A 23,179-nucleotide genomic window follows, 5' to 3' on the forward strand; every position below is an offset into this window, starting at 1 on the left:
CTATCCTCCGCTTTGGTTCACGTTTTGGCCGTCCATTAGTTGTTGTTGTTGCTGCTGGCTTCACTTTTAGTTACTGTTGCGCGCGCGCCTCTGTCGGTTTTATAATCTCAACTGACTTGCAAAATTAGGCTAGGCGCGTAGGCGGGCTTTTACGATAGCTCAAAGGCACGGCGGAATATCGATATGCTATCAAATTCACTTCAGCTCATTATCGATGTTTCGCGCCTTTTTTTGGCGGGCTTATCGGCTATTATCTTTTTTGCCGCCAGCCTATCGCCTATCGGGCAGAAATACTGGAATTCTTCAGGTTAGTATTTTCGGAATTCCAGTATTTCTCAACGCGCTTGTCAGTGTCAATGGCATATGCAGGCAAGGGTCTCACTTCAAGCGGAAACGAAGCCGAAAATTTGTGTATGTATTTCTTATTGTAATATTTAATTTTTCTGTGCATTGCCCAATAGTAAAACCTGTTTCTGCTTTCAGTGGTGCTGTTAACGTTGATGCTGCGGAGATGCCGGTAAGCAGCGGCCGGCGTGGCCAGTCAGCATTGGTGCACACACAAACTTGTGGAGGAGAAACGTGTGCCGCAGTCCGCGTCATCTAAAGGCTTAGGTTTGTGTGTGTGTGTGTGCGTGAGTACAGTCTGACTTATGTTACCATTTGAGCCGACTCTAATGCTTGTACCTTCTTGACATTTGCAGGTCCATAACAAATGGGCAGAATTGCCACTCGGAGACTGCAGATAAACATTCCCAGCTGCTGCCGCCACTGTTGCTGCCGTCGATATCTGCGCCTACGCAGCGCGAAGACGCAAGTCTGAGGACCGCCGTCAGTGCCGCCTCCTGTATCCATGGTCCTCTGCCGTTGTTGCTATCCTAGAAAAGATCAGGCGGGCAGCACAGGGCCGATTCCAGCTTGTGGCCGTACATAGGGCAGGTCATCGTCGTCATGTCCATCGCGCAGGCCCCTGTTACTGGCCAGAGACAGGCGAGAAACACGGACCTCGGAATGCCGATTGGATTTTGCGGTGTGATCATTTCCTGCTGCTGCTGCCGCTGTTGTTGTTGTTGCTGCTGCTGGTGAGTGTGCCGCCACTTAGTGTAGTTCGATATAATCCATGCTTCTTTTTCCAGGGTGAAAGCAGCCGCCGATGCGTGCTAATTGGCTACTGTGGCAATGAATTCTTCCTGCTGCTGCCTCCACCGCTGCTAGCGCTGCTGCAGGTGGATGTGTCGCCGCATTATGGATCTGCCTACGTAAGGATTGACACCAGAACCGGCGCTCGCACCTAGGAGACACCTCTGTTGCTGCTGTTGTTCCGAGAGATGCATGCGCCGCCGTTGCTATCCGAAGGTTGTCGGGCTTTTGTTGTTGTTGTTTCTGGTCTTGCTGCTGCTGTTGCTGTTGCCGCTGACATGGTAAGTTAAGGCTGTTGTTGGTCTCGTGCTCCTTCTAATATTCTCTTCTTTCAGGGAGGAAACGCTGGTGAGTCGCCAGATGCCAGTCCCGCGTCTTCAAAAGGAAAAGCCGGTTTGCCAGGAGCGCTGACACTGCTACCACTGCCTTTGCTGCCCCATCTGCTGCTAATGGGGCAAGAATACCCAAAATGCTGCTCCGTCCAACAGATTTCCGACGCCTCGCCGCTGCATAAGCATCCGCTTGCGGATACTCTAGTTAACGGCGCTCCAGTATCCTAACTCAGGAGTTCCTGAGTCTGTCCTTTCGTCCGTCCCGTCAACCCTGATGCGCTCATCCCATCAGTGGCGGGAGGGAGAGCATGCGCCGCAGTCCAGCGTCATCTACAGGAAAAAGCCAGTTGTCCAGGAAAGCAATTTAATGCTTTAGCTGAAAGGGAAGAAACTAATCCATGCTTCTTTCTTTTTTCCAGGGCAAATCGCCAGGGGCCAAGCGAGGAGTCTGGTCGAGTCTGTAAAATGGAAACTGCTGCAAAACATTAAATGCTGGTGCTGCCGATGTTGCTGCCGCTGGTGTGAGTGTGAGTTGCTGCCGCTGGCGTGAGAAGAAGATGTTGCCATCACTCCGGAGATTGCATGCGCCGCTGTTGCTGCGTTTCCAGACTGTTGCCACCGGGAGATTGACTGCGCATGGCTGCCATGTTGCTGGTGACGCCCATGTCCAGGCCCGCTGCCGTCTCCTGCCCAATCAATCCAGGCAGTCCCTATGGACGCATACCGCCAATCGGTATCTCATCGCCAAAGGACCGATACTGGGATTTACTCGGCCAGGCATTGGCCGCCGATCCCGTTGCCGCTACCGTTGCTGCTACTACTGCCTCTGGAGAGAGACAACGCCACGAGCTGAAGCATCCTTTCCTCACAGAGCCGGATTTGCAAACGCCGGCACTGAGCTCGGAGCTGAGAGCGTCACATTGGAGTCGGATCTTCAGAAATCAGGAACTTCAGCTCCCTCTTTCAGGGCCTCCAGGAGTGGTGGGTGTGGCCAGCGAACCGTTCAGCTCACCGCTTGGTCTCTGCCGCCACTGTTGCTGGCCTTGCTGCTGTTGTTGTTGCTGCCTTGGTGAGCTAAATCTATTGTCAGTCGCCCGATGCGCTGTTGTTTTTGTTGTAGAAGTTTGGTGATTTAGTTTATTAGGAAAAAGAAAGAAAACTAATGCTTATTATCTTTCTTTTAGGTTGGACCGCCAGTGTGGCGTCCATTACAGCAGCAGATGGATCATCAGGAGCCGTAGAGTCGCAGATCCCTCGGTCGGAAAGGAGAGATGGATCTTCAATCATGCCAGGAGAGTCATTTAAATACGCAGCCATCCAGCCATCATAATTTTGTTATTCAGTAGGTGTTTAGTTAAGTTAATTTTACCATTATATCTATAAGCACTTTTCCCTTTTTATGTAACCTGAACTTAGCCTTTAGCCTTTTTGTATTTCTTTATTTCTTTTCAATATTTTTGCCACCCCTTCCGCCAGTTTAGTTATTTCTGCCTTCTGCACCTACCCTGGTTTGTTTTGATTTAATTTTAGTCCCCTTCGTAGTCAGGTAGGATTATTCGTTGTACATTTAATGGTTGCCCTCTGAATCTTTCTATCATTTCCTGCCTGGTTAGATCGCCATTTCTATATTGTCTATTATATCGGTTTATATCCGATTCACACCATCTATCTGGGGGCCACTTTTGATTTTCCCTTTCTTTTCTTTCCCTCTCTTCCTGTTTTTTTATTCTTTTGAGCTCATTCTCCTCTTCCTCTAGTCTTAGCAGGGTAGGGAGTTCAGTTAGATGCGTTTGTCTTATTTTCTCTCTCTCGCTTCGCTTCTTTAAGGTTCTGCAGTCGTCTAGGTCTGGGATTTCTAAGAGTTTAGGTGAGAGAGTCAGTCCAGTCTGTTTTAGGGTGATATGGTCCCTTGTCATTTTCAAGTATCTCTGCCTGCTTTTTTCTAGTCTATTCGGGATATAGTGCCTAGAGAATATCCTGCGAACAGCTATGTTCGGGTGCGATTTTGTAGTTTCTGAGAACCTGTGGACAGCCTGTTGATAGAACTCTTCTACTGTTTTGACACAAAACCGGTCCCTTATAGTTTGGTTTTTCGTGTATCTTCCTGCTCTGCATATGTCTCTCATTTTCTTGTTTTCCTCAACTTGGAGCCGTCTTATTTGTGCATCTGTCACAAGGGGACCCCATGCAGCTATGGCGTACTGCCATATTGGCGATAGAACTGATTTGAGGATCAGCATCTTAGTATTAGTAGGGAGTTTACTTCTTTCATTTAAAATCCATGACATTTTTCTATAGGCTGTCAAGTATTTGCCCACTACCTTTGTGACGTGAGGACTAAGTGTTAGTTTGCTGTCAAGGACTACGCCAAGGTATGATTGCTTGCTTTCCTTTTTTATAGCTTGACCCTTAATCTTCACAGTCTTTAGGTTTGTAGGTATGTCGTTTTTTAATGTATAGATGACATGTCCTGTTTTGGAAGCATTTACTGAGATACCCCATTTGTCTGCCCAGTCCGAAAATGTCTTGAGGTAGTTTTCATTGTTTCTTGTGGCGGCAGTTGGTAGTATGGCTGAGCTGAGTACTATAGTGTCGTCTGCGTAAGTTGAGAGCATAATTCTTTCTGTTGGTGAAGGGCGGTGGATATATGGAAGAGGCATGTCTGAGGAGAAGATAGAATAGAGTAGTGGTCCAAGATTGCTTCCTTGAGGCACCCCTGCGCCTATTTGTCCTGTTCTCGAAGTCTCTCCAGCTTGGTCTTTCACCTCGAACGTTCTGTTTGTAAGGTAGCTCTCCAGAATGATGTATAGGTTGTATGGTAATATTTTAGCTAGTTTTAACAAAAGTCCTTCGTGCCATACCCTATCAAAAGCCTCAGAGATGTCTAGGAAAACCGCTGAGCAGTATTCCTTTCGCTCATAGGCCTCGAGGATGAACTGGGTGACCCTGGCTATTTGCTGCTCGGTTCCGTGCTCTTTTCTGAAGCCAAATTGGTGAAGTGGGATGGCTTTTTTGAATAGATCTACCCTAAAAAGTCTTTTTAGGAGTAGTCTTTCAAATATCTTAGAGAGGCCCGAGAGTAGACTAATCGGTCTGTATGACTTCGGGTCGTTTACACTTTTCCCTGGTTTCAATATCATCTTCACTTGGGCATGTTTCCAGGCGTCTGGGTAGTATCCAATTCTAAGTATCGAGTTGTAAATTAGAATAAGGTACAGAGTAGCTTTAGTCGGTAGGGTTTTTATAAGCTGGTTTGTTAGAAGGTCTTTTCCCGGTGCTTTACTATTCTTTAAGTTTTTAATTTCGTCATTTAATTCCTTTAGCGTAATAGGTTGGTTATGCGGGTTTTTGTTTACATCATATCTTTCTGTTAGCATGCTTTCCTTAATTGTTCTTAGTCCAGAATTAACTATATCTATGTGGTAATCAGGTACATTATTATTTGGCTTAAATCTTCCTTCCAAGTGGGAAACAAAAGCTTCAGTTGTCTCCTTTATTGTTTTCGTCCATTTGGGGCCTCCTTTGGTTTCTAATTTGAGGGGAAAATTCGGTTGATTTGTCTTTTTTCCTACATTTAGCAGTCTCCACATTTTCCTCATTCTGTCCGGGTTATTCGTGTCTATTCCTTCAATTTGTTTATTAATTCTCTTTTCTCTCAAGATTTTTACCGCTTTTTTTAGTCGATTTTCAGCTGCTTTTAGTTTAGCTTTGTCCTCGTCCATTCTAGTAGCTTTAAAGATTCTTCTTAGTATCCGTTTTTCTTCCAACAATCTGCTTGTGTTTTCGTCTAGTGTAAGGGTGTGACTATTTCTGTTAGCTTGTCCATGCATTCTTCTGCGATTGTCAGGTATTCTTGGGGAGGGAGTTGATTTTACTTTGTAGGTGGAGGTACGGAGACAGAATGAATTCTGTTCCGCATCCACAATTTTATTTTGCCTTTGATTACAATAAATGCAATATGTAGGTACAATAATTTGAATTTTAGAGTATAACATAGCATGGGGTGAGTTTGGGGCTGGACATATTTTAGTATTTAATGTTAAGTTAGTATTTTTCTTTGTAGGCTTTAGATTATAACAGTGACATGGGCTGGTAACATTATCATATGCTTGTTTTGTATACATTTTTTTTTAAAATGAAATTATTTGCAATAAACATTAAAATTTTAGACTAACATTGTTTTATTTATTTCTTTTCAGGTACCCCCACCAGAAGGGCAGGAGCACCGCATCGTTGAGGGCCTCAGGAGTCATCACAGGTAAGTTTTGTTGCATTTTGGCAGTGGTCTGTTGCGGCCACTGGAAGTGGGCCATTTGTAACAAGTATGTCCGGCCGGCGTTGCAGGTTAGTAGTTCTCGGTTTCAGCATCCCTCGCCGCGGTCATTTGATTAAGGTAAGTTGTATCGTTAGTGGCAAGAATGTAATCCCACGAAGCTGTCATTGCGTTTATATAGAGCTGCTGGCATTATGATGGTGGAGTTCGTCTCGTTGTGGCAGAGAAGTCGTCAGTGAGGATTGTGGCTCGATCTATCACCGAATGAAGCCAGGTGCGCCGCGTCTTGTGGCCATATCGTCGGGATTGGCAGCTTGGGGCCGCCAGTTCGAGATTTGTTACAGAGGGCCGTCGTAACGTTATAGGCATGGAAATGGATGCAAAAATAGTATTTGGTAAGTATTATATATGTTATTTGTTTTTTATGATTGCGTTAATTTTTGTTGTTTCAGGTACATTGAGTGGAAATTAAATTAAGGTAAGTATTATATTTGTGTATATTTGTTTATATGATTGCGTTTGTTATTGTTTTTCAGGTACTTAAAGGAAGCTTGTCTGGGGTGAGTATTGAGTATTTTTTATAATTGCGTTGATTTTGTTTTTGCTTTTCAGGTACGTTTTGTAAGAGCTGGTTTGGAGGACCTTTGTTATTGTGCAATTGCAGCTGGGATGCCGCAGATATGGAGTCATCAAGTTGCAATTAGATAAGTATTACATTTTAAATATAAATTTCCCAGTAATAGCTTGTGTACCCTTGTTTCAATAGTTGGAGTCTTTGAGGCTGGAGCTGCGTGCTTGTCGTCAGCAGGATGGAGCAGGCTAATAGTATCTGCTACTTTGTCTGTCCGGTTTGTTATTATTTATGTGTCCTTGGGTAATTTTTGTATCGCATTCTTATTTAATTTCCTTTCATTACAGGTTAGCGGAAAATTCGTTGAAGATACAGAACTGAGGAGAAATATGCAATTTAAGGACATGTTTTGCAGGATGTTGGTGTGGCATCTGCGCCACGCAATTGCTCTTTATTTATGCAATGGCGTCAGGAGATGGAGACGGCATCATAAAATTGTCGGTTTTTTGTATCTATAATCGCAAAAGTTGGCGATTTTGTTTTGCTATAGTGAGGCCCGTCTCCTGATTTACGTGCGCATCATCGGCAGGATGAGGGCGAATTTTTGTATCTGCTGGATTGCCTGTCAGGTTTGCAATTTTCTGTGTCTTTGATTAATTTAGTATTATATTTTTATTAATTTTCCTTTCTTTATAGGTTGTCGGGAAGTCATTGAGAAAACGGTATTGCGGAGATTTATACAATTTGGAGACGGATTTTAATTCATTTTAATATGAAGTTAGTTCCGGGATAGTGATCCTTGTGAGTGCAGTGGCATCAGGAGATGGAGACGGCGTTGTAAGGTTGTCAGTTTTTTGTGTTTATAATCGCGAAAGGTGGCGATTTTGTTTTTCTTTTGCGGAGCCGGTCTTCTCTTGATGGTTGTGTTGGATCACCAGTTGGCTCTGGTTATTGAGGTAAGTGCTTTATTTATTTGTTTTGTTTATTTTCTTATTGGTTAATTGATTTGTTTTCAGGTTTTAGCGTCAACTAATGTAGGCGCTCGTCGATCTGGAAGATTATCAGAGTAGCAGGAAGGATAGATTTTGCTGCTCCGCGCAAGGTGCCCTGATCGGAGCATAGGCAGCTTATATGGCCCGTCAATTGCAGCGCAGCACTGCAAGTAGATTGTATCGGTGATAAGGGATACTACCAGGGACTGTGTGGCGAAGAAAGTTCAGGTAAGTGACGTTGTGCATAAATTGCTGCAGCGAGTCGCCTTTTATTCATCATGTTTCTGCCACACTAATCCTTTTCATATCGATCTACCGATTCATCCTTTATGTCCTAGTTGGTTTTCTCCGCATCGTTTCGTCAGGATCAGCTGGAGTGCGTTGTCTTAGGATTGCTCATCCGGATGCGTTGAGGTGAGGGTATTGTTTATTGTTTTTGTGCCATCCACTAATTGAATTATTATTCCAGATAAATTAGGCTGCGTCGAGAAGGGTGGTGACAGTGGAGGAGGTTTATAAGCAGACAGACGTGCGCTTTTCCATCGGATAAAGATATCGTTTATTTAGATGTAAGAGGATATAGATTTAATTTGATGTGTCCATGTCAAGATTATTGTTTCTTATTTGTAAGATTAAGGCCATTAAAATGTCAATTTTCTTTTCTAAGTTGTCGACTCTGTTTGCTAAGGTTGTTGTGGGGCCGTCAGAGAAGCCTTTTTGTGAGTTAAGATTGGAGTTTCTTGGCGATTGCATGGCTTCATCAATAAATCTTGGTTTGAAGCTAGCTCTGGCAGCTCTGCTGGTGGTAGGAGGGCTGTCTTTGCTAACTTGCGTGGGATTTGAAGAACCTTTTTCAGGTTCCTGGTCATTTTCTTCACTCCTTTGTTTTCGGAGCATGTCCTGGTAATTTTCCAGGTGTCTTTGCGCTGGGTTGCTTGTCTTGGATGCAAGTCTTGTCTTTGCATTATTTTTTGATGTAATCCTACCCTTTTTGGGTAATTTATTAGTGTTTCGGCGCCATTTATTCAGTCGCGTCTGAATGGCAGTGTCATGGGAGGAAAAGCGTGGCCTTCTGTCATTCATGTTCTGTCGGAAAGGATTTGACACCGACTTTCTGGCAGCCTCCTGGCGTGCTTCAGCAATTGATCTGCTCAGGATTGTTGAGCTGTGTGGAAGCCGTGGGGTGTTATTGCGTGGAGGAGGGCCTTGACGTTTATAGAAGTTGTTAGTTGCGTCTTTAATTGTACGTATTTTGTTTATGTCGATATTGTTAGCCGCAAGCTTTTGTTTTTCGGCCTTGTAAACGGGGCATCCCTTGTATGCACTAATGTGCTCTCCAGAGCAGTTGACGCAGGTAGCAGGGGTGGTTCTTGGCTTAGTGCAGCAGGATGACAGGTGATCGCCAGCGCATTTCATGCATCTTGGTGGCCTCATGCATGAGTTTTTGGCATGCCTGTAGCCCTGGCATCTGTAGCACTGGACCGGCTCCCGTGTCCTGTTTTTCCTTTCAATATCCACCCTTTGCCCACCAATTTGTTTGAGTGAGATAATTTTGTCATGACTGCCGTCCTTGGCCATGACAATCTCCACTTCAAACATTCGCATGGGGCCACCTGTAGCCGGATTCGTCATGTTTCTGACGAAGCGCGCTGAGAATCCGAGCGTCAGCAACTCCTTGACAATCCACGAGCATGGAGTGGAGTGGTGGAGATGTCTGATTACAACTCGGAAGCCCCTCTCGGACTTTGGCTGGTTGGAGAATAGGGGAAAGCCGTTTGCTATAAGGACATCTTTAATTTTGTGGTAGGCGGTCATGTCCTTAGCCTGAATCCTGACCCCGTTCCCTTCAGTTGCCCTGGTAGTGTAGCTGGAGACTCCTGCTGTATAATTTAGTTTTTCCAGGAGCGGGACAATTTCTTTAACATCGTCGACAAGTATGGGTGGAGCTCTGCAGCTTAGTGGCACAAGTTTCCAAGGTGGCAGCTCAGCATCTGTATTTTGAGGAGGTGGCATCGTTGCGCTGCGTGCAGGAGCATTGGTGCTGCAGGGTAACGGCTGGTGTGAGTGTAGATTCCTAGTTTTGGATTCCTCATATACAGATTTGGCTGCCTTGCTTTGAAAAACGGGTGTGGTGAGGGGTGGGAAAATGCTGGGAGACTTGAGATTGGTGGTCACGCATAATCGTTTACTTGGCGTCTTAAAACTGGAGCAGTCCAGGTCGTCATTAGTTCTCTTGGCCGGGGTTTTTGTAGTTGGCGCCGGAACTGAAGGTGCCACTAAGATTGGACCTGTTCCAGCAACCACTTCCGAGAAACTCATGGGCTGCTCGTCTGGGCTCTTGGACGGTGATTTAAATAAGTCCCGCTTGGCGGCAGGCCGACTAAGGGTGCGAGTTGTTGCTAAATTCCCCACAGTGGGCATGGATCTATTGTTGGGTTTTGATTTTAAATCACCCAGGGCATCAGGGCGTAAAGAATCACTCCTATGATGAGGGGAAGTGCTTCTTTTCCCAGTATTTACAGAGCGAATGGTGGGTTTCTTGTTTAGGCTGAGTTTAGAAATGTCCGGCTTAGGGTTAAAAATTGACCAAAAAGCGTTGACAGTTGTACTAGGTTTTTCCTCCTGCTTGCTTTCGTTAATTTGTATAAGTGGGGAAACGATTTCCCCACTGTCATTATCATTGTCTTTTTGAGATAAGAGTCAAGATTGGCAAGCGCGGCAGATCTAGAGGAGTTTTCTAAATTAGTTTTGGTGGCTTTATTTATTTGTGTGTGTGTATAAGTAGGAGGGGAAAAAGCATTACGTCCAATTTTGGTTGATGAGCTGGGATTTTTCTTTGCGCTGTCGCTGTGTGAGAGCGAGGGGAAATTTCCCATAGCGTCGCTCGGTTTGTCGCCTCTTAATTCTATGTCCGTATTAGTGGCTGCGGCTGCATTAGTGCTGGTCGCTGTGGTGGGTAAAGACTCTCTTTGAGTAGCGTCGGTGTTTGAGTATGCTCCTGTATTTGTTTGAGTCATTGTGGGGAGTGAATTTCGCTTTTGTATTTGTGAAGAGAATGGAGGAGAAGAAGGCGATTTCCCCTTCGAGATGCTGCTTTTGGCGCCAACATTGACTGCAGCAGTATTGGTAATTATATTTTTTTACTTTGTAGGTGGAGGTACGGAGACAGAATGAATTCCGTTCCGCATCCACAAATTTATTTTGCCTTTGATTACATTTTATGCAATATGTAGGTACAATTATTTGAATTTAGAGTTTAACATTGCATGAGGTGAGTTTGGGGCTTGGACATAGTTAGTATTTAATAATAAGTTAGTATTTTTTTTCGTAGGCTTTAGATTATAGACAGAGACATGGACTGGTTACATTATCGTCTTGCATGTTTTGTTTACATTAATAAATTGTAGTGATTTTACAAAAAACATTGAAATTAGAGACTAACATTATACAATTTGTTTCTTTTCAGGTACTCCCGCCAGAAGGACGGAAGCATCGAGTCGCTGAGGAGCATTAGTTGTCATTACAGGTGAGTTTTTGTTGTAAGTTGGCTGTAATCTGTTGCGGTCGCTGAGAGTGGGCCACTTGCAATAAGTGTGTCCGGCCGGCGTAGCAGGTGCTTTGTTCTCGGTTGCAACATCCAGCGCAGCCGTCATTTGGTTATCGTCAGTGGCAAGATGAATCCCGCGCAGCTGTCATTGCGTATTTATAGAGCTGCTGTTCGTCTTGTTGTATTTAACTTTGTAGGTGGAGGTACGGAGACAGAATGAATTCTGTTCCGCATCCACAACTTTATTTTGCCTTTGATTACAATAAATGCAATATGTAGGTACAATAATTTGAATTTTTGAGTTTAACATAGCATGGGGTGAGTTTTTGGGGCTTGGACATAGTTAGTTAGTATTAATTTTAAGTTAGTATTTTGTAGGCAAGGATTTCAGACATTGACATGATTGGTAACATTATCAGCTTGCATGTTTGTTTACATTTTTAAAATGAAATTATTTTGCAATAAACATTAAAATTTTAGACTAACATTGTTTTATTTGTTTCTTTTCAGGTACCCCCATCAGAAGGACAGGAGCACCGCGTCGCAGAGAGCCTCAGGAGTCATCACAGGTAAGTTTTGTTGCATTTTGGCGGTGGTCTGTTGCGGCCGCTGGAAGTGGGCAACTTGCAACAAGTTGCAGGTGATTTATTCTCAGCTGCGTCATCCCACGCAGCCGTCGTTTGGTGAAGATCCGATTATATCGTCAATGGCAGCTTTATGCAATTGTTTAGTGAGTTTGTTTGTATTGCAGATGCGTATTGCCGGTCGTCAGGAAGAGTTGCGAAGAGTTGTCCAGCGCAGCCGTCATTGCGTTTTTATTGAGCTGCTGGCATTATGGTCGTGGAGTTCGTCTCGTGGCAGAGAAGTCGTCTGTGGGGATTGTAGTTCGGACAATCACCGAAGGAAGCTTTTTACTTTGTAGGTGGAGGTACGGAGACAGAATGAATTCTGTTCCGCATCCACAATTTTATTTTGCCTTTGATTACAATAAATGCAATATGTAGGTACAATAATTTGAATTTTAGAGTATAACATAGCATGGGGTGAGTTTGGGGCTGGACATATTTTAGTATTTAATGTTAAGTTAGTATTTTTCTTTGTAGGCTTTAGATTATAACAGTGACATGGGCTGGTAACATTATCATATGCTTGTTTTGTATACATTTTTTTTTAAAATGAAATTATTTGCAATAAACATTAAAATTTTAGACTAACATTGTTTTATTTATTTCTTTTCAGGTACCCCCACCAGAAGGGCAGGAGCACCGCATCGTTGAGGGCCTCAGGAGTCATCACAGGTAAGTTTTGTTGCATTTTGGCAGTGGTCTGTTGCGGCCACTGGAAGTGGGCCATTTGCAACAAGTATGTCCGGCCGGCGTTGCAGGTTAGTAGTTCTCGGTTTCAGCATCCCTCGCCGCGGTCATTTGATTAAGGTAAGTTGTATCGTTAGTGGCAAGAATGTAATCCCACGAAGCTGTCATTGCGTTTATATAGAGCTGCTGGCATTATGATGGTGGAGTTCGTCTCGTTGTGGCAGAGAAGTCGTCAGTGAGGATTGTGGCTCGATCTATCACCGAATGAAGCCAGGTGCGCCGCGTCTTGTGGCCATATCGTCGGGATTGGCAGCTTGGGGCCGCCAGTTCGAGATTTGTTACAGAGGGCCGTCGTAACGTTATAGGCATGGAAATGGATGCAAAAATAGTATTTGGTAAGTATTATATATGTTATTTGTTTTTTATGATTGCGTTAATTTTTGTTGTTTCAGGTACATTGAGTGGAAATTAAATTAAGGTAAGTATTATATTTGTGTATATTTGTTTATATGATTGCGTTTGTTATTGTTTTTCAGGTACTTAAAGGAAGCTTGTCTGGGGTGAGTATTGAGTATTTTTTATAATTGCGTTGATTTTGTTTTTGCTTTTCAGGTACGTTTTGTAAGAGCTGGTTTGGAGGACCTTTGTTATTGTGCAATTGCAGCTGGGATGCCGCAGATATGGAGTCATCAAGTTGCAATTAGATAAGTATTACATTTTAAATATAAATTTCCCAGTAATAGCTTGTGTACCCTTGTTTCAATAGTTGGAGTCTTTGAGGCTGGAGCTGCGTGCTTGTCGTCAGCAGGATGGAGCAGGCTAATAGTATCTGCTACTTTGTCTGTCCGGTTTGTTATTATTTATGTGTCCTTGGGTAATTTTTGTATCGCATTCTTATTTAATTTCCTTTCATTACAGGTTAGCGGAAAATTCGTTGAAGATACAGAACTGAGGAGAAATATGCAATTTAAGGACATGTTTTGCAGGATGTTGGTGTGGCATCTGCGCCACGCAATTGCTCTTTATTTATGCAATGGCGTCAGGAGATGGAGACGGCATCATAAAATTGTCGGTTTTTTGTATCTATAATCGCAAAAGTTGGCGATTTTGTTTTGCTATAGTGAGGCCCGTCTCCTGATTTACGTGCGCATCATCGGCAGGATGAGGGCGAATTTTTGTATCTGCTGGATTGCCTGTCAGGTTTGCAATTTTCTGTGTCTTTGATTAATTTAGTATTATATTTTTATTAATTTTCCTTTCTTTATAGGTTGTCGGGAAGTCATTGAGAAAACGGTATTGCGGAGATTTATTTTTTTTTTTTTTTTTTTTTAAATATTCTCAGCGCCTGTTGGTGCTGTCATTTTATTGTACTCTGATTTTGTTTTAAAATATATAGTTACAATTTATGGCATTTTACAGTTTTGGATCGGCGGCGATTGTGCGCACCATGGTTATGAGAGCTATTTAAGAATTTCAATTTCGAGGAAAATTTTTGATTTGCTTGGCGGCAGTTATACGCGCCATGATTTAAATTGGAATCTAAGATTTAGGATTTTACGTTAAGTTAGCCTTAGCTTATGGTAGTTACAATTTTTATAGGTACTAGTAGTTTAGGTAGTAGTTTTAAGTTTAAGTAATATAGTAAGAAGAAAATTTGTAGTATTATGGGGAAAGATTTTAGGTGGATGTATATTCTAAAGCTAAAATGTTGTGGCATAGGATTCCAGCGATGAGACTCTAGCAGATGGCGGTGACGACGAGCAGTTGCTATCATCCGAGGAGATAGATAGCACTGTTGCCCATCCTTCACTTTGGTCTCCATTATGTCCGTCCATTTTGTATGCTGCGTTACGTCTTGTTCACTTTGGTTAGCTGTTTTTTTTTTTTTTTTTTTTAACATTTCAGGTGGAGGTACGGAGACAGAATGAATTCTGTTCCGCATCCACTACTTTATTTTGCCTTTGATTACATTTTATGCAATATATAGGTACAATAATTTGGATTTTGAGTTTAACATAGCTTGGGGTGAGTTTGGGGCTTGGACATAGTTAGTATAAATTATAGTTAGTATTTTTGTAGACTTGGATTTCAGACAATGACATGGATTGGTAACATTATTGACTTGCATGTTTAGTTTACATTTTTAAAATGAAATTAATTTACAATAAACATTAACATTTTAGGCTAACATTGCTTTATTTATTTCTTTTCAGGTACCTCCGCCAGAAGGACGGAAGCACCGAGTCGCTGGGAAGTCTCGGGAGTCATCACAGGTAAGTTTTGTTGTAAGTTGGCTGTGGTCAGTTGCGGCCGCTGGAAGCGAGTCACTTGCAACATGTTGCAGGTGATTTGTTCTCATCTGCGGCATCCCACGCAGCCGTCGTTTGGTGAAGATCCGTTATATCGTCAATGGCAGTTTTATGTAATTGTTTAATGAGTTCGTTTGTATTGCAGATGCATATTGCCGGTCGTCAGGAAGAGGAGTTGCGAGTTGTCCAACGCAGCCGTCAATGCGTTTTAATTGAGCTGCTGGCATTATGGTCGTGGAGTTCGTCTCGTGGCAGAGAAGTCGTCTGTGGGGATTGTAGTTCGGACAATCACCGAAGGGAGCCAGGTGCATCGCGTCTTGTGGCCATAGCTTCAGGATTGGTTGCTTGGGGCCGCCGGTTCGAGATTTGTTGCAGAGAGCCGCCGCAACGAGATTGCCATGGAAATGGATGTAAAAATAGAATTTGGTAAGTATAATATTTGTTGGTTGTTATTTGATGATTGCATTAATTTTTGTTGTTTCAGGTACATTGAGTGGAAATTAATTTAAGGTAAGTATTATATTTGTGTATGTTTGTTTATATAGTAGCGTTTGTTATTGTTTTTCAGGTACTTAAGGAGGAAACTAGTCTTGGGTGAGTATTTATTGATTTAATAATTGCGTTGATTTTTGCTTTTCAGGTACGTTTTGTGAGGGCTAAGTTGGAGGCCCAGGTGCGCCGCGTCTTGTGGCCGTATCGCCAGGAGTGGCAGCTTGGGCCGCCGGTTCGAGGTTTGTTGCAGAGGGCCGCCGCAACTAAATAGGCATGGAAATGGATGCAAGAATAGTATTTGGTAAGTATTATATATGCTATTTGTTAATTATGTTTGCATTAATTTTTGTTGTTTCAGGTGCATTGAGTGGAATTTAATTTAAGGTAAGTATTATTTTGGTGTATCTTTGTTTATATAGTAGCGTTTATTATTGTTTTTCAGGTACTTTAGGACGAAACTAGTCTTGGGAGTATTTATTGCTTTTATAATTGCGTTGATTTTTTGCTTTTCAGGTACGTTTTGTGAGGGCTAAGTTGGAGGCTCTTGTTATTGTGTTATTGCAGCTGGAATGCCGCAATTTTGGAGTCATCAAGTTTGCAATTAGATAAGTATTACATTTTAAATATAAATTTCCCAGTAATAGCTTGTGTTCCTTTGTTTCAATAGTTGATGTCTTTGAAGCTGGAGCTACGTGCTTGTCGTCAGCAGGATGGAGCTGTCCACTAGCATCTGCTACTTTGTCTGTCAGGTTTGTTATTATTTATGTGTCCTTGATTAATTTATGTATTGCATTCTTATTTGTTTTCCTTTCATTACAGGTTAGGAGAGAATTCTTTGAAGATACAGACTGAGGAAAATTATGCAATTTGGGGACTGATTTTGAAGCTTTATAAAATGTCGTTTTAATAGATATAAGTATTTGTAAATTTAATTGGATGTATCCATGTCAAGATTGTTGTCTCTTCCTTGAGTAATTAATGCCAATAAAATGTCGATTTTCTTTTCTAAATTGTCGACTCTAATTGCTAAATTTCTTGTGGGGTCGTCCGATGATCCTTTTTTTAAGAAATGATTGGAGTTTACTTTGTAGGTGGAGGTACGGAGACAGAATGAATTCCGTTCCGCATCCACAAATTTATTTTGCCTTTGATTACATTTTATGCAATATGTAGGTACAATTATTTGAATTTAGAGTTTAACATTGCATGAGGTGAGTTTGGGGCTTGGACATAGTTAGTATTTAATAATAAGTTAGTATTTTTTTTCGTAGGCTTTAGATTATAGACAGAGACATGGACTGGTTACATTATCGTCTTGCATGTTTTGTTTACATTAATAAATTGTAGTGATTTTACAAAAAACATTGAAATTAGAGACTGACATTATACAGTTTGTTTCTTTTCAGGTACTCCCGCCAGAAGGACGGAAGCATCGAGTCGCTGAGGAGCATTAGTTGTCATTACAGGTGAGTTTTTGTTGTAAGTTGGCTGTAATCTGTTGCGGTCGCTGAGAGTGGGCCACTTGCAATAAGTGTGTCCGGCCGGCGTAGCAGGTGCTTTGTTCTCGGTTGCAACATCCAGCGCAGCCGTCATTTGGTTATCGTCAGTGGCAAGATGAATCCCGCGCAGCTGTCATTGCGTATTTATAGAGCTGCTGTTCGTCTTGTTGTGGCAGAGAAGTCGTCAGTGCGGATTGTAGCTCGGTCTGTCACCGAGAGAAGCCAGGTGCGCCGCGTCTTGTGGCCATAGCGTCAGGATTGGCAGCTTGGGGCCGCCGGTTCGAGATTTGTTGCAGAGGGCCGCCGCAACGGAATAGCCATGGAAGTGAATGCAAAAATAGTATTTGGTAAGTATTATATATGCTATTTGTTTTTTATGATTGCATAAATTTATGTTGTTTCAGGTACGTTGAGTGGAATTTAATTTAAGGTAAGTCTTATATTGATGTATATTTGTTTATATAGTTGCGTTTATTATTATTTTTCAGGTACTTGAGGAGCAAGCTAGTCTGGGGTAAGTATTGTGTTGCTTTAATAATTGCGTTGATTTTTTTTTTGCTTTTCAGGTACGTTTTGTAAGGGCTAAATTTGAGGCCCTTGTTATTGTGTTATTGCAGCTGGAATGCCGCGATTTTGGAGTCTTCAAATTGTCAATTAGATAAGTATTATATTATAAAAATATTTTTCCCAGTAATAGCTTGTGTTCCCTTATTTCAATAGTTGAGGTCTTTGAAGCTGGAGCTGTGTGCTTGTCGTCAGCAGGATGGAGCCGTCAACTAGCGTCAGCTACCTTTTCTGTCCGGTTTGTTATTATTTAATTGTCCTTGAGTAATTTTTGTATACATTCGTATTTATTTTCCTTTTATTACAGGTTAAGAGAGAATTCGTCGATGATGCAGAACTGAGGAGAAATATACAATTTGAGGACAAATTTTGCAGCATATTGATGTGGCATCTGTGCCACGCAAGTGGTCCTTATTTGTGCAATGGCGTCAGGAGATGGAGACGGCATCATAAAATTGTCAACTTTTTGTGTTTTTTACATTTCAGGTGGAGGTACGGAGACAGAATGAATTCTGTTCCGCATCCACTACTTTATTTTGCCTTTGATTACATTTTATGCAATATATAGGTACAATAATTTGAATTTTGGAGTTTAACATAGCTTGGGGTGAGTTTGGGGCTTGGACATAAGTAGTATTAAGTTATAGTTAGTATTTTTATAGACTTGGATTTCAGACAATGACATGGATTGGTAACATTATTGACTTGCATGTTTTGTTTACATTTTTAAAATGAAATTATTTTACAATAAACATTAAAATTTTAGGCTAAGATTGTTTTATTTATTTCTTTTCAGGTACCCCCGCCAGAAGGACGGAAGCACCGAGTCGCTGGGAAGTCTCAGGAGTCATCACAGGTAAGATTTGTTGGATTTTTGCAGTGGTCTGTTGCGGCCGCTGGAAGTGGGCCACTTGCAACAAATATGTCCGGCCGGTGTTGCAGGTTATTTGTACTCGGTTTCAGCATCCCTCGCCGCGGTCGTTTAGTTTAGTGAAGGTAAGTTGTATCGTCAGTGGCATGAATATAATCCCACGCAGCTGTCATTGCGTTTTTGTAGAGCTGCTGGCATTATGATGGTGGAGTTCGTCTCGTGAAGTCGTCAGTGAGGATTGTAGCTCGGTCTATCACCGAGAGAAGCCATATGCGCCGCATCTTGTGGCCGTATCGCCAGGAGTGGCAGCTTGGGGCCGCCGGTTCGAGGTTTGTTGCAGAGGGCCGCCGCAACGAAATAGGCATGGAAATGGATGCAAAAATAGTATTTGGTAAGTATTATATATGTTATTTGTTTTTTATGATTGCATTAATTTTTTTTTGTAGTTTCAGGTACATTGAGTGGGATTTAATTTAAGGTAAGTACTATATTGGTGTATATTTGTTTATATAGTAGCGTTTATTATTGTTTTTCAGGTACTTTAGGAGGAAACTAGTCTTGGGAGTATTTATTGCTTTTATAATTGCGTTGATTTTTTTGATTTTCAGGTACGTTTTGTGAGGGCTAAGTTGGAGGCCCTTGTTATTGTGTTATTGCAGCTGGAATGCCGCAATTTTGGAGTCAACAAGTTTGCAATTAGATAAGTATTACATTTTAAATATAAATTTCCCAGTAATAGCTTGTGTTCCTTTGTTTCAATAGTTGGAATCTTTGAAGCTGGAGCTGCGTGCTTGTCATCAGCAGGATGGAGCTGTCCACTAGCATCTGCTACTTTGTCTGTCCGGTTTGTTATTATTTATGTGTCCTTGATTAGTTTATGTATTGCATTCTTATTTGTTTTCCTTTCATTACAGGTTAGGAAGGAATTCTTTGAAGATACACCCTGAGGAAAATTATGCAATTTGGGGACAGATTTTGAAGCTTTTAAATGTGGTGTCTGCTCCGCGCTAGTGATCCTAATTAGTGCAATGGCATCAGGAGGTGGAGACGGCGTCTTAGGATTATTAATTTTTAGTGTTTATAGTCGCGAAAAGTGGCGATTTCATTATGTTTTTGCGAAGCCCGCCTCCTCTTGTCGGTTGCGTTAGATGTGGATCAGCAGTTGGCTGTGGTCAAGTAGGTAAGTGCATTTGATTGTTGTTTAATTTGTTAATGATTAATTGTTTTTTATTTTTAGGTTTTAGCGTCAGTTCTTGTAGGCGCTCGTCAGTCTGAGTTTTGAGAGAGTTTGGAGGCAGACAGAAGTGCGCTTTTTCATCAGATAAAGATGTCGTTTTAATAGATATAAGTATTTGTAATTTAATTGGATGTATCCATGTCAAGATTGTTGTCTCTTCCTTGAGTAATTAATGCCAATAAAATGTCGATTTTCTTTTCTAAATTGTCGACTCTATTTGCTAAGTTTCTTGTGGGATCGTCCGATAATCCTTTTTGTAGGAAATGATTGGAGTTTCTTGGCGATGGTGTGGCTACATCAATAACTCTTGGTTTAAAACTAGCTCTGGCAGCTCTGCTGGTGGTCGGAGGGCTGTCATTGCTAGCTTGGCTGGGATTTGAGTTACCTTTTTCAGGTTCCTGGTCATTTTCTTCACTCCTTTGTTTTCGGAGCATGTCCTGGTAATTTTCCAGATGCCTTTGCGCTGGATTGCTTGTCTTGGATACCAGTCTTGGCTTTGCATTGTTTTTTGAAGTTTTCCTACCCTTTTTGGGTATATTGTTTGAGTTTCGGCGCCATTTATTCAGACGCATCTGAATGGCAGTGTCATGCGAGGAAAATCGTGGCCTTCTGTCGTTAATATTTTGTCGGAAAGGATTTGACATTGACTTTCTGGCTGCCTCCTGGCGAGCTTCAGCGATTGATCTGTTCAGGATCGCTGAGCTGTGTGGCAGCCGTGGGGTATTATTGCGTGGAGGAGGGCCTTGACGTCTATAGAAGTTGTTAGTTGCGTCTTTAATTGTGCGTATTTTGTTTGTGTCAATGTTGTTGGCCGCAAGCTTTTGTTTTTCTGCCTTGTAAACGGGGCATCCCTTGTATGCACTAATGTGCTCTCCAGAGCAGTTGACGCAGGTAGCAGGGGTGGTTCTTGGCTTGGTGCAACAGGATGACAGGTGGTCGCCAGCGCATTTCATGCATTTTGGTGGTCTCATGCACGAGTTTTTGGCATGCCTGTAGCCCTGGCATCTGTAGCATTGGACCGGCTCCCGTGTTCTGTTTTTCCTTTCAATATCCACTCTTTGCCCACCGATTTGTTTGAGTGAGATGATTTTGTCATGACTGCCGTCCTTGGCCGTGACGATCTCCACTTCAAACATGCGCATGGGGCCACCTGTAGCCGGGTTCGTCATATTTCTGACGAAGCGCGCTGAGAATCCGAGCGTCAGCAACTCCTTGACAATCCACGAGCATGGAGTGGAGTGGTGGAGATGTCTGATTACTACTCGGAAGCCCCTCTCGGACTTTGGCTGGTTAGTGAATAGAGGAAAGCCGTTTGCTATAAGGACATCTTTGATTTTGTGGTAGGCGATCATGTCCTTAGCCTGGATCCTGACCCCGTTCCCTTCAGTTGCCCTGGTGGTGTAACTGGAGACTCCTGCTGTATAGTTTAGCTTTTCCAGGAGCGGGACAATTTCTTTGACGTCGTCAACGAGTATGGGTGGCGCTCTGCAGCTTAGTGGCACAAGTTTCCAAGGTGGCAGCTCAGCATCTGTATTTTGAGGGGGTGTCGTCGTTGCGCTGCGTGCAGGAGCATTGGTGCTGCAGGGTAACGGCTGGTGTGAGAGTCGATTCCTGGTTTTGGATTCCTCATATACAGATTTGGCTGCCTTGCTTTGGAAAACGGGTGTGGTGAGAGGTGGGAAAATGCTGGGAGATTTGAAATTGGTGGTCACGCATAATCGTTTATTTGGCGTCTTGAAACTGGAGCAGTCCAGATCGTCGTTAGTTCTCTTGGCCGGGGTTTTCGTAATTGGAGCCGGAACTGAGGGTGCCACAAAAATTGGACCTGTTCCAGCAACCACTTCCGAGAAACTCATGGGCTGCTCGTCTGGGCTCTTGGACGGTGAGTTAAATAAGTCCCGCTTGGCAGCAGGCCGGCTAAAGTTGGGAGTTGTTGTTAAATTCCCCACAGTGGGCATGGGTCTGTTGTTGGATTTTAATTTTAAATCACCCTGAGCATCAGGGCCTAAAGAAGCACTCATATAATGAGGGGAAGTGCTTCTTTTCCCAGTATTTACAGAGCGAATGGTGGGTTTCTTGCTTAGGCTGAGTTTAGAAATGTCTGGCTTAGGGTTAAAAATAGACCAAAAAGCGTTGACGGTTGTACTAGGCCTTTCCTCCTGCTTGCTTTCGTTAATTTGTATAAGTGGGGAATCGATTTCCCCACTGTCAATATCATTGGCTTTTTTGAGATAAGAGTCAAGATTGGCAAGCGCGGGAGTTTTGGTGGCTTTATTTATTTGTGTGTGTGTGTGAGTAGGAGGGGAAAAAGCATTAAGTCCAATTTTGGTGGACGAGCTGAGATTTTTCTCTGCGTTGTCGATGTGTGGTAGAGAGGGGAAATTTCCCATAGCGTCGCTCGGTTTGGCGCCTCTTGATTCTGTGTCCGTATTAGTGGCTGCGGCTGCATTGGTGCAGGTCGCTGTGGTGGATAAAAACTGTCTTTGAGTAGCGTAGTTGTTTGAGTGTGCGCATGTATTTGTATGAGTCATTGTGGGGAGTGAATTTCGCTTTTGTATTTGTGAAGAGAGTGGAGGAGAAGAAGGCGATTTCCCCTTCGAGATGCTGCTTTTGGCGCCAACATTGACTGCAGCAGTATTGGTGATCGAGAGGGGGTCTCTTTGGGCATTTTTGGCATTTATATTCTCTTTCATATTCAGAGAAAGGGAATTAAAGAAATTCATGGCTACCCAAGAAGAATTATTTGGGCTTTTCTTTTGATTTAAAGGCAATTTCTTCTGGTTAATATTGGTGTTATTAACCAGGGAATTGCCAGACCCGTGAGACATAGGCGAAATATTTACGTGAATAGGGGAAGATTGCTCGCTAGAGGAAATTGAAAGTACCTCGTCTTCAGAGAAAAGGTGGTCAGAACTGGACATGCTTGTTTTTTATTTTATTTGAAATATATATTATTTTATTAAAAATAAAAAATATTGCAATAGTTGTGGTGGTATAAATACCCTTGATTTTTGATTTAATGTGTTCTCCGGTTTTTCGTTTCTTTGCTTTGGAATTCCTCCTTCTCTTCTAAAATTTCTCCAGGTGTAATTTCTTCCTTTCCCTCTGCTTTCCTTCTCCTGGTTTCCTTTGGTTGGGGCGGCGTCTTTTAGCGGTTTTTTTTTCACGGTTGCACAATTACTGTTTATTTATTCGTTTTCTTTAGACCACTCAATGTTAATTGTTGTCGCGGTTTATTACTTTGCGGCCGGAAGACAATTTATAACAATTAATTTGTCTATTGACGAACGAATTTTGTTAAGTTTGCGCGTGAAAGTAATAGGCAAGCGAAGCGCGTTTGTTTTAATTAAATAAATTTAATTTAATTGTTTATTGATTTATACTTTGTAGGTGGAGGTACGGAGACAGAATGAATTCTGTTCCGCATCCACAACTTTATTTTGCCTTTGATTACAATAAATGCAATATGTAGGTACAATAATTTGAATTTTTGAGTTTAACATAGCATGGGGTGAGTTTGGGGCTTGGACATAGTTAGTATTAATTTTAAGTTAGTATTTTGTAGGCAAGGATTTCAGACATTGATATGATTGGTAACATTATCAGCTTGCATGTTTGTTTACATTTTTAAAATGAAATTATTTTGCAATAAACATTAAAATTTTAGACTAACATTGTTTTGTTTATTTCTTTTCAGGTACCCCCATCAGAAGGACAGGAGCACCGCGTCGCAGAGAGCCTCAGGAGTCATCACAGGTAAGTTTTGTTGCATTTTGGCGGTGGTCTGTTGCGGCCGCTGGAAGTGGGCAACTTGCAACAAGTTGCAGGTGATTTGTTCTCAGCTGCGTCATCCCACGCAGCCGTCGTTTGGTGAAGATCCGATTATATCGTCAATGGCAGCTTTATGCAATTGTTTAATGAGTTTGTTTGTATTGTAGATGCATATTGCCGGTCGTCGGGAAGAGTTGCGAATAGTTGTCCAGCGCAGCCGTCATTGCGTTTTTATTGAGCGAAGGAAGCCAGGTGCGTCGCGTCTTGTGGC

At 42.4% G+C, this 23,179-nt stretch overlaps 1 protein-coding gene and 6 long non-coding RNA genes across 11 annotated transcripts; all 7 read left to right on the forward strand.

The window, feature by feature from the left end:
- The first annotated feature begins 372 nt into the window (after positions 1 to 372).
- LOC116802717 lies at positions 373 to 4,946 on the forward strand. 3 transcript variants are annotated; one of them, XR_004363081.1, is made up of 6 exons: positions 373 to 411; positions 484 to 632; positions 702 to 1,079; positions 1,134 to 1,418; positions 1,473 to 2,591; positions 2,654 to 4,946. XR_004363081.1 is itself a non-coding variant. In XM_032727053.1 (4 exons), the coding sequence occupies exons 3-4, from the start codon at positions 2,027 to 2,029 to the stop codon at positions 2,772 to 2,774; spliced, it is 633 nt and encodes a 210-aa protein (XP_032582944.1). In that variant the 5' UTR covers positions 702 to 1,079; positions 1,134 to 1,418; positions 1,473 to 2,026; the 3' UTR covers positions 2,775 to 4,946. The 3 variants fall into 3 exon arrangements, 1 of the variants encoding a protein (XP_032582944.1); XR_004363080.1 differs by having other exon boundaries at positions 1,473 to 2,538; XM_032727053.1 differs by lacking the exons at positions 373 to 411; positions 484 to 632 and having other exon boundaries at positions 1,473 to 2,538.
- A 654-nt stretch (positions 4,947 to 5,600) lies between these two features.
- On the forward strand, positions 5,601 to 6,293 carry LOC116802716. The gene is made up of 3 exons (XR_004363079.1): positions 5,601 to 6,137; positions 6,195 to 6,220; positions 6,279 to 6,293. It is a non-coding gene; the product is annotated as an uncharacterized LOC116802716 (long non-coding RNA).
- Positions 6,294 to 6,630: 337 nt separating this feature from the next.
- Positions 6,631 to 7,971, forward strand: LOC116802722. 3 transcript variants are annotated; one of them, XR_004363092.1, is made up of 5 exons: positions 6,631 to 6,942; positions 7,010 to 7,269; positions 7,330 to 7,533; positions 7,644 to 7,719; positions 7,775 to 7,971. It is a non-coding gene; the product is annotated as an uncharacterized LOC116802722 (long non-coding RNA). The 3 variants fall into 3 exon arrangements; XR_004363091.1 differs by having other exon boundaries at positions 6,633 to 7,269; XR_004363090.1 differs by lacking the exons at positions 6,631 to 6,942; positions 7,010 to 7,269; positions 7,330 to 7,533 and having other exon boundaries at positions 7,540 to 7,719.
- A 4,052-nt stretch (positions 7,972 to 12,023) lies between these two features.
- On the forward strand, positions 12,024 to 12,716 carry LOC116802711. Its single transcript, XR_004363071.1, has 3 exons — positions 12,024 to 12,560; positions 12,618 to 12,643; positions 12,702 to 12,716. It is a non-coding gene; the product is annotated as an uncharacterized LOC116802711 (long non-coding RNA).
- A 337-nt stretch (positions 12,717 to 13,053) lies between these two features.
- Positions 13,054 to 13,818, forward strand: LOC116802714. The gene is made up of 2 exons (XR_004363077.1): positions 13,054 to 13,365; positions 13,433 to 13,818. It is a non-coding gene; the product is annotated as an uncharacterized LOC116802714 (long non-coding RNA).
- Positions 13,819 to 14,883: 1,065 nt separating this feature from the next.
- On the forward strand, positions 14,884 to 15,263 carry LOC116802715. Its single transcript, XR_004363078.1, has 3 exons — positions 14,884 to 14,900; positions 14,959 to 14,984; positions 15,043 to 15,263. It is a non-coding gene; the product is annotated as an uncharacterized LOC116802715 (long non-coding RNA).
- A 1,100-nt stretch (positions 15,264 to 16,363) lies between these two features.
- Positions 16,364 to 16,969, forward strand: LOC116802713. The gene is made up of 3 exons (XR_004363076.1): positions 16,364 to 16,812; positions 16,870 to 16,895; positions 16,954 to 16,969. It is a non-coding gene; the product is annotated as an uncharacterized LOC116802713 (long non-coding RNA).
- Positions 16,970 to 23,179: the final 6,210 nt, after the last annotated feature.

This window comes from Drosophila sechellia, unplaced genomic scaffold (genome assembly GCF_004382195.2).
Source record: "Drosophila sechellia strain sech25 unplaced genomic scaffold, ASM438219v1 U_207, whole genome shotgun sequence".
NCBI classification, from domain to species: domain Eukaryota; kingdom Metazoa; phylum Arthropoda; class Insecta; order Diptera; family Drosophilidae; genus Drosophila; species Drosophila sechellia.

What these genes read in the sequence shown, in the direction of transcription:
- LOC116802717 (XM_032727053.1), top strand. Translation starts at nt 2,027, where the DNA reads ATGTTGCCATCACTCCGGAGATTGCATGCGCCGCTGTTGCTGCGTTTC. An exon ending in CTGTTGTTGTTGCTGCCTTG is followed by an intron (nt 2,539 to 2,653) that starts GTGAGCTAAATC and finishes TCTTTCTTTTAG; the next exon opens with GTTGGACCGCCAGTGTGGCG.